General features: G+C 39.4%; 1 protein-coding gene across 1 annotated transcript in view; it reads left to right on the top strand.

Annotated features, from left to right (window-relative positions):
• Positions 1 to 13,061, top strand: part of LOC114359919 (uncharacterized) — a 70,159-nt gene that overhangs the window by 45,134 nt on the left and 11,964 nt on the right. The window contains exons 6-9 of the mRNA XM_028314470.1: positions 782 to 888; positions 2,323 to 2,542; positions 7,517 to 7,666; positions 8,187 to 8,333. Coding sequence (XP_028170271.1) covers positions 782 to 888; positions 2,323 to 2,542; positions 7,517 to 7,666; positions 8,187 to 8,333 — 624 coding nt within the window. The remainder of the gene's footprint in view (positions 1 to 781; positions 889 to 2,322; positions 2,543 to 7,516; positions 7,667 to 8,186; positions 8,334 to 13,061) is intronic.

The raw sequence follows: 13,061 nt of genomic DNA, 5'->3' as shown, positions 1-13,061 counted from the left end.
TCCATAAGTCCTAGTAATATTTTATTCTCTTTGTCTTTAATTTAAAACATTAACATACCTACAATAAATAAATATAAAGCGTTCACAATTTATGTGTAAATCCAGTGCGTTGATGACATCAAAAATGAACGAAAGGCTCCAGTTACCTGATTTAAATATGGCCGGTGTGGTCGTTTCAATTAATATTTAACTCAAATTTCACACGGGCAACACCGACTGGGGTCGCCATATAAATAAAATATGTTTCCACGCGAAGTTGACGGGATGAGCGCGACTTAGCAGAATTAAATGTTTGTGACTTAATATGTAACTTAATAGTAATTTAGATCGTCTTGATTACTTATGTTGTTTGATAGTATATTTGGTTAGTTTATAAACTTGGAACGTAAGAAAGTGTTAGTAAATAATAATAGTTGCCTTAGGTACGAGTACCATTATACCTAAATCTTCCATTTCAGTTTTAAAATCATAAATTTAGGACAGTTTCCACCTTAAACTTGCTTATATGAATTCGATAGATAGGACTGAATTCTGAAACAACACATTCTTTGTCAAAGCTACGTGGATGATGGTGTGGATATACCTACATATTATTCCTGACACGTATCTTGATGGTTTCGATATTAAGTTAAACTTTGAAACTCTATTTTCGGAATAAAATAATGATAGCACTCAACGTATCATTCCGTGGCTTGAGTGACCTTTAATTCTGAGCTGTGTATGTACTCGATGCTATCATAACTAACATAATAATTTATTGATATTTTACTTATATTTTTAGATACCTGCAGACAAGCACGTGCTATTAGCAGTAAGACAAACAAATAGCCACAAAATACATATCAAAGACCAAATAGTGAAGTATGATAGAAGCCAGCGAGTTTTAAAGTAAGTATTTGTAATATTAATTGTACCTATACTTTTTCGAATTTTTTTATTTTATACGCTGTATTAAGTTGCCTAGTGCGGGAAAATTAGTATCACCTATCTCAGAGATATGATAAAATATGTCAGTAAACCCCACTAGGTATATGTGAAAACACCTAACTCCGAAATGCAGGATAGTAAAATTTACCTAATTATAGGCCACCGTAATGTTTTTGAATTTATTAGTGCGGATAATACCTTAGTAAAACAAATAACATTTCAAGTTATTTCCATATCAGTATTTTGATTTACGGTTCTCTGAAATTTTAATCATCATTTTCAGTTGATGTGCAATTGTGCAAATAAAGCATTCTTTCAGAACAAATATAATAACGTTAAAGTACTCTGAAATAATTCCTGAAACCGTAAATATCAGTTCAATATGTTATGTAAAGCGAAATATCTCTTCGCTATATTTCTCGTTGGTCCCATCAAATTCCGAACGCGACAAAACATTGCGATTTTGTCGGTGTAAAAGTTTTTATGAGGCCTCTGCATCATTTACCTCCGAATTTCATGAGGTTTCTCGTACATAACGCAATCTTTGTTTGCATATTGAAGCAACGTTTTTAGACTCGAAATGTATTGTGTTGGTTACGAAACGAAGTTGCGGTGAATTGTAACATTTCACGTTGAAAAGTTTAACTCAATTTGCTTAATTAATGTATTTGCATAAAATAAATGTGAGTTATTTTTGCATGTAAGATATTTCTGTTCTGTTATGTTTGGAGAGAGCTAGGTACGTAGACACTCACTTAACTTTTATAGATGAACTAGCTTTCCGCCCGCGGCTTTGCCCGCGTGGAATTTTGTCTGTCACAGAAAAACTTTATCGCGCGCGTCCCTGTTTTAAAAACCGGGATAAAAACTATCCTATGTTCTTTCCCGGGACTCAAACTATCTCTATGCCAAATTTCATCAAAATCGGTTGCGAGGTTTAAACGGGAAAGCGTAACAGACAGACAGACAGACAGACAGACAGACAGAGTTACTTTCGCATTTATAATATTAGTTGGGATTACATAGACAGACCATTACTTATTACTTAAGCACCACGTATTTGGTTATTTGTGTGTTTATTTTTGGTTTATTCGACCAACAAACTGATCATTATCAACTAAGTACATGACGTCATTTAAGACAGTGTCGAACAATTAACACCTACATATATTGACAGTTGAGGCTTACGCCCGTATTCACAAACGATGCTTGCTTAAGTGAAGCAGCAAACCGACGCACAGCGTTGAATAGAGCTCTGTTATTGGTTAGTTTGTCGCCCTGTGCATCCACGCGCACTGTGAGACCTCATAGTTTGTGAATACGGGCGTAAGAGTCTTTTGAAGTCCGCAGCACCCACAGAATTGTATTTTTTGTCTTAAAATACACTTATTTTAGGATATGGGACCAGTGCAACGTAGTGCAAGACTACTTGACGGTGTGGGACGGGGCCACAAGAGACTCGCCGGTCCTGGTCCGCTTATGTGGGGGGGATGCGGTCCCCGATATCGTGAGCAGGGGGCCTAACATGTTGCTGGAGTTTCACACGTCCCCGTATGACAACCCCTTTCACCCTGTTCCGCTGAGTTACTTACCGGGATTTGAGCTGGAAGTCCAGGTATGTATTTTAACCCACTTACTCCTACCAGGCGTTATAACACCGCTAAAAAGTAGTTCGGAATATCCTCAGATAAATTATAAAAATATCGAGAATTTGTTTACTGTTCTTTGNTTTTATTCAAAAAGGTTACATTTTTTTAAATTTCTGGTAACTTCTGACAAGACCCGACTGGCAACACTGAAACTCGCACTCAGCCCACTGGTGAGCGCTGAAGCGGTAGAAGGACTATCGCATTTGTACTTACCATGGTGCCACTGTAGCCCCAACGTTGAGGTATTCTAATAAATTTTTGATTTGATTAATAGGGTCTGATCTCTGATCTGATGATGGAGGTGTCCATATTTTTTTAAGAATATTAGTAATTTGTATTTACAAATTGCTAAATCCGGTTAACCCCTCGCTCGTGGGAAGCTACTCGTAAATATGCTTATGTTACGAGAGGGTACACCACAATAGCAGAGTAAATACAAATGAGTAGGTCATCTTCATAGAAACGCACCGAGCGCGGTTTGTATGCGAGCGCGCCAATACGTATGCGGCGCGCACGCACACACTGACAAAATTTAGCGTGGATTAGTGGGGTGTTGTGCCGATTTGTATTTACTCTGACAATGGGGTTCGAACCCGCATTCCCCGGATCAGGAGTCGGCTAGTCCGACCCCTTCACCGTTCGGCTATCGTGGCTTCATAAAATGTAGCATAAATAAAATATTGTTTTAAATGTGTTTTATATTATTTTTTACATTCACAGAAAGATACAGCAGTTCTCCTGGCGTGAAAATATCCGCATTTTCTAGAATAATGAAAAGGAAATCAAATAGAGATGACAACAACATCTATGAGACGCTTGAAGAAGTAAGAAACGCGGGTAAGTAAGAATAAAAGTCATAGTACAGCTATGGGATGGCATAAATTAAATTAAATAAATTGCTACACATATTTTATAATACACACAACACTCACTCACAACACAACACACTAATTCACTCAATACACCACTCATAACACAACACACAAAACTCAATATGTACACCACAAACACACTAACTAGAGATGTAATGTTAATATTTTTGGAAAAGCGGTAACCTCCTACTAAAGTCCAGTCGCCGAACATGTAGAATTTTGTCCAATGACCCCAAGCTATCTATTCTTATCGCACGACGGGCGGCAGCAGTGAGTTTGCGAGCGTAAAAGAATTAGTAAAATTTATGAGAGATCCAACATTTTTTTAAATATTTTTCCATGAAATAACTCTAGAAATAATATTGATATCAAAACGTATTTTTTTAGGCGACGAAACTCCACCGGTGCCACCCATTAACACGATTCCTACTTTAAAACGTAAGTACAAAAAACTTACACTAATAACCCGTTGAGTTAACTGCGCACTTGGCAGCCGTGACGTCACATCGACGCTCTGGCACAGAATAAGTAATAGTACAGGTACAGAAGGATTACTCCGCACGACGATTTAAATAAATGCGAGTCTTGCTGCGACGCGATACAGTGGAATTCAGCTCGCACAGCACTACGTACCTACAATTTTATTCACCTACAAGTTTTGTCTCTTTCTATCGCGTGCCTCTGAACTCTTCTTACGCTGTTAGGGTTGCTGTCTAGTGAAAAAATAATTAATCTACTTATTTGTAATGAGGTACGTATGTAGGTAAGTAAAAATAACATTTCAAATATACCTAATTAGGATTAAAAAACTTGTTCTATTACAATGTCTTCATTCATACCTACCTATTTTAACATNCATGAAAGTACCTACCGCAATCACAATTACAACAATGCAATATAGTGCAAGTACCTTCTGTGAAAGTTCTGTGCCAAAGTCATACTCCGAAACAATATTTATGAAGAATGGCGCCACAACCAGGGTCCACGGAGCTTACATCCCTATGTACTACTTTACTTACGAGTACTACACGCAACTGACATGTAAAATTCGCAAGAAAAAAACAATTTGGTGTAAAATATGCGCCACGTACTAAAGCATCCTAGGCTATGATTTATGTCTCTGGCTATACCATCCTCCTACGTCCTCTGAATAAGATTTTGGTATTTTTTAAATAAATGAGTATAACTTACAACTCGTTTTTAACTCTTGAACCTAACAAAATCATAGTATAATTTTTTCTCGTAGTAGTAGTCCATTCTCCGACCAGGTGTTAAAACACCACCCATTTTCCGGCTTTTCCAGTTGACCAAGAATTTTTCTAATATTTTTCTGTATACACTTGACCTCTATTTAGAAACATACTAAAAATTTATAAAAATTGACAAGCATAAAAAGTTTCAGGAGTATCTGGGTTAACACTAACTACGAACCAAAAAAATTTTGTGCCTGAAAAGTGCTATGAAAGCAAAGCATAAGTCTTTTCTATTTACTAAATAGAGTCAGCTTTCCGAATATCACTCAAGTTTAATAAAACTTGAACTTTTCGTTCGATTGAGTAGGCAGGTCCCATTGATTCATGGCGTCTTCTTACCATAGACCTATAAATCGATTAACCTATAAAGCCAACTACTCCCATAAATATTAGGCTTATTGCTGTCAGTGGTAGGTGTTAGTTTTATTTGGGAGAAGGTAATTTAGGCACCTAGTTACAAATGGAGAGTTATCTTCATAAATAGAGTACTGTAACAGAATAACTAAATAATATACTCGTAGGTAGGGAGGTACATGCTTTATCCATTAGATTAATAAAAAAATTGAATACGTAACGTCGGCGTCGTAGCCATTTCGGCCGCTTTTACGACTTCTAAAAACAAAACACAATGACTGAAAAGAGATTCAAACACAAATAGAATGATGCGACAGTCGATACCAATATGATTTCATCTTTTGATTCAATTTTTACCCGTTATACTTGCAAAGCGAAACCTGATATTGGATGCGAATGGAGCCAAATATATCACGCAGGAAACCGGGAAACACAAAGGGATGAAAACTAAATATTTTTTTGGTATTNGGTTGCGAACCTCCTGACGAAGTTCATCCAATTCCTTTTTAAGGAGGGAGTTGGCAACGTTTAGTCTGTGAATTTCTTCATCAGGAGGCCGATCAGCCAGTGCCGTGATTGCTGCCTCGATAGTCAAGGCGGCTTCCTTAAAGGCCCCCTGCTCAGTGCCTCTGATCTTGCTGCACTTTCCCGCGCACTTGAAAACTGCCTGAGCACTTGTGCGGATAGTCTCCATCAGCTCTGCTGCAGTAAGTGTGCATGATTTATCCTGTGCGCGAAGTCGCGCCGTCTTCATTTTGTTAGTCAGTCGTATGGCTGATTCTTCGGAGTCTTCAAGTTTCTCCTTGGCGAGCAACCTTTCTTCAGCCCACTTCTGTCTCAATCCGATATATTCCCCGCTTGTTGGGGCTCTACCACGGCCGCGGGGTTTTTTGCCGCCACGTGACGATGCTGTGTGTTTTGTTGACGGAGCCGATTCGGTCGACATGCAGGAGTCATCCGTGTCGGCTGCTAAGCATCTTTCAATAAAGCGATCAACCCTCTCAGAATGATCGGTTTCTAAATCCGAGTACTGTGACTCTTCCGACTCCTCGATCCGCCGCTTGGTGGCAGCCCGAGTGACGGAGTCCTCACTATTGATCCGGGAACGGCTGCGGGTAGTGGGAGTCAGATCCCCGGGTAGAACCGGGGAAGTCTCAACCACCACCTTTGCTGTCGTCAAGTCTGGGTTACTACTTTCATGGACAGGAGTCACACCGCGGGTTGTATCCGCGGCAGTCTCTTTAGTGACCTGGTCGATTTTAGGTTTAGCTCCGAACATATTCCGAAGCCCTCGGTCAAAGCTGGTCAATTCGACCTTGCAAGATTTCGGCGCATTCGCCGGCGAAGACACAGAACACGGTGCGGCCCCCCCAGATACGTGGGCCGTGACCGCCGTAGCGGCAGAGGATTCTCCGGCTTTGCCAGTACCTCCCTGGGGTAGTTTAGTTTTCCTTGTGTCCATGTCATAGATTACTGCTTCCGGGCGCAGCTGCCCACACCCTCGCTCAAGCAGGGTAGCGGCCGTACACCCTACGACCACGCGTCCCCTCGGCCCCTGTAGACCTTGGGATTGGGGGGGTTTTCTCAGATGTCCCCTGCATCGCGGCCCGGGCAAATGCCCCGACAGCCCCCGGCCCACTCCGTTGTGGGTTACGGGTCGCCCGACAGGCCCGCCGAATTGACGCAACCTGCCGCGCAGGTGAGAAGTCAGCCGCCCGCATGAAGAGACTACGCGGACGTTGCCCGGGGTGCACCACGTGGAGGTCCCTCACCATTGCACCCCGAGTTGCACCACCTTATTTTGACCGTAACAATAACAATAACCGGTGCTTTTTGTATGGAGTTTGACGTTTGAAGTTAAAGTAAGATGGCGCAACTCATCCGCTATTTTGGCCTTTAGTTGTAAGCTTAATTCACGATTAACATGATTAACGAAGTCAGACAAATAATTAAGCTCTCATTATGCCCCGTAATGATCAAGACAATTTGTAAGATAATAGCTAGGTACTACATTTAAACGTTTTCACTAATTCTCGTAATCAACTGTCTCGCTCGAGTCGGAAAAATGACAAAATGATTTGATAATAATATTTAACATTAAAAAGTGTGATTGACAATCAAGCATGGCAGTATCTGTACAGAAATTGGTATGGATGAAAAGTAGTGATAGGTAACTTTGGACGTAAAATCATCATGACGTATTAAAACAGGTCTAGCTTCCTGTACAATTTATATGAAATAGTTTAGTTTGATGTGTCGCTTTTCAAGCCTTAAACTAATGCCTTTTATTCTCTCTCGTTAATATTATTATTGCAACAACTAATTTTACATAAGTAACCTGCTTTCATGTCAACCCTATCCCTGAGAGACGTCATGGCGCTATCAGTGCTATACTGAATAAGAACGTGTAAAAATTGTTTGTCCTTCGACAATAGCATTGAAATCCTTTTCATTTTGTCAGGTGTTGTACGTGGACAAAGATTCCCACTCGTACGTACGCTCCGACGGCCGCTGTCGGTTTGTGTTGCGGTCGTCCGACAAAACGAGCGGTGTTCTAAGGAATCCACGGCATTCGTTGCCACCGAACACGTCTTGTGTGTACTACTTTCAGGTAAGATTTGAAGTTTTTTTTTAATTAAAGTCACAATCACGTATTTTATTCTTGTTCCATTCCAATCACGCTGGAATCAAATCACATCACTATAGAAATGTAATGAAAACATGTTTACCTCATTACTTAGAAGGCTGATGTTGTATTTAAAATTGTATTAAATATATTAATTTGTAATTTGCTTGACAAAACCATATTTTCTGAATACTTTAATTTCATTTTCATTGCACAAATACTCGTAACATAGTTTAAGTACTCACAGAGTTGGATAAATCCTGAAAACGCTAATTCTAAAAACTAAATTTAGTTTTAACGTCAAGTTCCAATTCAGACCACAACACTCTTAGGCTGACTTGCACCACCTAGCTACAACGATACCGGTGTTTTTTGTGTGAAGTGTGACAGAATTTTTGCGTTTGTTAAAGTTAAAGTAAGATGTTGCAACCTAGCCTTAGTAGAGGTACTCGTACAAACGTACAAATTCTTATAGCAATATTTTACAAAAAGCAATTAATTTTAGGGTCGACCAAACGAAATCGTGTGGGTGTCATTTGTGAAGTACCACTCGGCGGGAACCGAGCCGGCAGGGTTCGATCAGCAAAAGGACTGCTCGTCTCAGCTCACCATATGGGACGGGGCGGCGCCAGATGCAGACCTGGATAGAAAGGTAAGAAGCAATATACAGGATTCTGAGTATACAGGCTGAAGTAGACTTAGAGTAGGCAGGTCTCTAACACAGTGGGAACGGAGCCTATAGGGTGCGACCAGTAGAAGGACTGCTCGTCTCAGCTCACCATATGGGACGGGGCGGCGCCAGATGCAGACCTGGATAGAAAGGTACGAAGCAATATACAGGATTCTGAGTATACAGGCTGAAGTAGACTTAGTGTAGGCAGGTCTCTTACACAGTGGGAACGGAGCCGGCAGGGTTCGACCAGCAGAAGGACTGCTCGTCTCAGCTCACCATATGGGACGGGGCGGCGCCAGATGCAGACCTGGATAGAAAGGTAAGAAGCAATGTACAGGCTGAAGTAGACTTAGCTACGTCTACACGTAGTGTAGGCTGGTGGACCGACAATCTGATGAATTATGCCTCATGGAAATCCTTATCGGAGACCTTTGCCCAGCAGTGGACATTTTTAAGTGCGTGAAATCGAAACCATTACAAATAGGGTAGTTAAAACCACCGCGGGACTATTTCCATTTCAGCAACTGCAACTTTTGAGCTCTACTTTTATCCATCTTCAGTTTGGCTAAAATGAAACCCAGCCAATGTCGGCTTAATTTTTTTTTGTTTGCATTATACAAACCGTCGATCACCAACTTTAATGGTTTTACATACAACAAAGAACATAAAACGTAGACAAGAAGATAGATTGTTCATTGGCGCTAGGCATTTGAATATGATGAACGATTTTATGTAAAAATCCGTCTCTACATTATGTAAATATAGAATCGTTTTTAGTATTTGAATTTTAATGTTTGAATTGTTTTCATTATGTTTAGGCTGACTAGGGGTTTTCACTCCAATAACCTGTTCATACTTGTTATAGTGAGTTCTGGAAATATTTTGGTTTCTATGTAGGTACACCTACTTTGTGCTCAGAATATACGAGGTTTTAGTTTTATCATTAAAAAGTGGTTAATTGAACCTTGTTTTATCAGTTTCATCACTGAAAAAAAAAGAACAATTTAGTAGCTACTTGATGTTTCTTTGTAAGCACATATCTCTCTACAGAGCCCATGCACCGTACACTAGCTCGAAAATAGCGTAGGTGTTGCCAATTTTTAAACTTTATCATCGCGAAACTGTAACATTCAACCGTACCTAACTGCACTACCGTTCCGCATAAAATTTTACACAACACGATTCGAAACGACAAAAAGTTCAGGACCGCATACAGTAATGAAATGTGGATTAACTTAAACGCGTGCGTTGAAACTTTTGCATTCCGAGACTAATGCTATGGCACAATACAGAAGCGATATAAAATTGGGTAGCGTTCTCGCCTTATTCGTGCCATTTCACTTTGCCAACTACCCGACTACCTCAACCCCTCTTGACGTCGGCAGCCAAACATTAATTTTCTTTAATGTGCCCGAGCACTCTTACCGGCTCTCGACCGACTGCAGTGCGGTGTTTCGTTTCATTCATTCGGAATTCCTTAGTTTACATTAAGAATGGATGAGCGGTTAAGTTATTTTTTGTTGGCACTTTAATCAGGGAAGTTTCTAGCAAATACAGTTTGTAAATAGAAACTGGAGTTGAGGATAAAAATGGCGATGTGCATGCGAATCTCTGCTTTACTGTTTAGATATATCTTATGGGGTTTTGCGTTTAATTAATGATTGATTTAACAAATACAACAAGTAATTATGAGAATGTTATGATAAATGTAGGTATGTACTAAATAATATTGGTCATGGATATGGTTCACGGTTGTTTTTTGTATTTTAGAAAATTGTCACATGCGATTGCGATGCGAGATTAAACGTATTACATTTTCCTTTTCTTTTTTTAAATTTTTATAAAATACTTTGGAACTAGATTGTTGATTTCATGAGAAAAACTAATCAAGTGTGGCAATTTTCTAAAAATAAAAATCTTTAAGTCAGTGATATTTTTACTAAGGTCAAAATTTTGATATAGAGATCTTGAGGAGACCTATTGATAGTTATAAGGTTATCCATTGTTTTTGGAACACCCTGTATACAACATGTCCTCAATTGAAAGCTACAACTATAGGCTCGTATACACACAAAGCAGAACGACGAAGTATAATCCAAACTACCGTGTTACAAGTTTGTCATGCGAAATAATACGGGTCGGCCGAGTGGGATCGCATCTTAATGTACTGGAAACCACAATACAATCGATTATAATGTACAAAGCTATGGGAACTGCGTAGATGTTGTAGAACGGAACTAATGTATCACTAAACTTATTTAATTTTCAGTTTAATGTTCTATGACGACGTTACGACGCTAATATAACCTTTTAAGGCTGAGTTGCATCATCTAAGTTTAACTGTAACTATAACGATAACCGGTGGTATTTGTATGGAGTTTGACAGATTTTTTACGTTTGTTACAAGATGATGCAACCCAGCCTTACATAAGTGTGCACTGCGGACAGAGCAAAATTTATTTAAATATATAAAAAAAAGGTGACTGAGACTGACATAGTGATCTATCAACGCACAGCCCAAAGCACTGGACGGATCGGGCTGAAATTTGGCATGCAGGTAGATGTTATGACTTAGGCATCCGCTAAGAAAGGATTTTACGAAACTCCACCCCTAAGGGGGTAAAACGGGATCCACGCGTTCGAAGTCGCGGGCGGCCGCTAATTAGTAAATAAGTTCTCAGATGATAACATGTTCTTCAAATCTCGGTAGTCATAATTACATACTTATAAACAACATTGATAGTAGGTAAGTTTAGAGAAAGATACATAGTACGTACAATTTTGTTTAATTTCATCTCGAAATTATCGTTTAAAGAAAAAAGTACGGTAACACTAAATTCGCTTGAAAAAACATACAGATTTAAATAAAAAGTATATTACTTTAATTATCTTCATTTTCTAAGCCCTCTAAAATAACCTTTTATCCGCCACACATCCTCACACTGCTATGTTCTATTTCTGTAAAGTAGACTTAGTATTGAGTTTCAGCTCGGAAAACAGACCGTAAGCTTTAGACATCGGATTACAACGTTAAGTATTTTTAGTTGTACATTTTCCCTTGAAATTAGAAAAATCTTATTTAACTTGCTTTATTTGTGCCCGCTAGCCAGAGAGCATAATGCCTTTTATTGGAAATACAATTACGTTAGCATATACAGTGTTGCGGCCGCAACGGCGGCCTCCTTGGCTGCGCGCACTGGCCAGCAAGAATATTTCTTTTTCTTCGTTTTTTCTTATGTCAATTTTTTCCATCTCAAAGGTCACTCGATTCTCTAAAATTTCTCGAATTACATCAACGAGCCAATACAAATTTTATTGTTTCAATATGTAGAATAATAACCTACATGTTTTTTGGCCTACACGAGCCGGATACCAATACTTTCGAACTGGAGAAGAAGCGATACCCAGCGACCTCGATACACGTAATTTCTGAAGACGTCAACGTCGTGTCTTTAGAAACCCGGCCTTCGCAGCAACGAAACGCGACGGACGGGCCTCGTACACGTAACGTACCGACTATCATTCATTTTTCATTATCATAATCGTATTATTTTTCTCGTATTTTTAATAATTTCATCATGCCCGCGAAATTAAGCGAACTCATGAGTAAGCGCGGCGTAATTAAAGCCAAACTCACACGATTCTATAACAAAGTAAAAGACGAATCTTGCATCGTCGAGTCAGATGTGAAAACAATTCAATTTCAATTCGATTCTATAAAAGACCTTTATGAATCTTTCAATGAAATTCAATGTCAAATCGAATTCACAGACGTAGATCAGTTGGAGAAACATTTGGACGAGCGCGACGCCTTCGAGGGTACGTACGCAGAGACACTGTCAATTGGTAAGCGTTTGTTTGCTGATAGCGCGTTCGAGGAGGCGCAGTCTAATAACGGTAATAATGGTGTTCACATACAGGGTCTTAAGCTGCCAACAATATCGTTGCCGTGTTTTGATGGTAGCTACGATAAGTGGATAGAATACCGAGATACTTTTGCCTCGTTGGTGCATGACAACCATAATTTACCATTGATAACGAAGTACCATTATTTGCGAAACTCATTGCAAGGCAGCGCTGCCATTTTGCTGCAAAGTCTTGAGTTTTCGGCTCAAAACTATGCTGTAGCTTGGCAGCTCTTGAACGATCGATACCATAATAAAAGATTACTAATACATAATCACGTGAAGTCCCTTTTCTCAATTGATAATATTGCAAATGAATCGTATTGTAGTATCAGACAATTACTCGACTNTGTTTTGACGGTAGCTACGATAAGTGGATAGAATACCGGGATACTTTTGCCTCGTTGGTGCATGACAACCATAATTTACCATTGATAACGAAGTACCATTATTTGCGAAACTCATTGCAAGGCAGCGCTGCCATTTTGCTGCAAAGTCTTGAGTTTTCGGCTCAAAACTATGCTGTAGCTTGGCAGCTCTTGAACGATCGATACCATAATAAAAGATTACTCATACATAATCACGTGAAGTCCCTTTTCTCAATTGATAATATTGTAAATGAATCGTATTGTAGTATCAGACAATTACTCGATTGTATGACGAAAAATCTCGCAGCGTTAAAATCGTTAGGCGAACCAGTTGATAGTTGGGATACAGTAATAATTTATCTAGTGTCATCGAAACTTGACTCTACCACATCGCGTCAGTGGGAAGAGCATCGGTCTAGTAACACAGTTCCTAC

This window comes from Ostrinia furnacalis, unplaced genomic scaffold (genome assembly GCF_004193835.3).
Source record: "Ostrinia furnacalis isolate ACB-3 unplaced genomic scaffold, ASM419383v2 OfSCF4694, whole genome shotgun sequence".
Lineage (NCBI taxonomy): Eukaryota > Metazoa > Arthropoda > Insecta > Lepidoptera > Crambidae > Ostrinia > Ostrinia furnacalis.
Note: the sequence above shows the minus strand (reverse complement) of the source record. Positions and strands in the feature narration are given on the sequence as shown.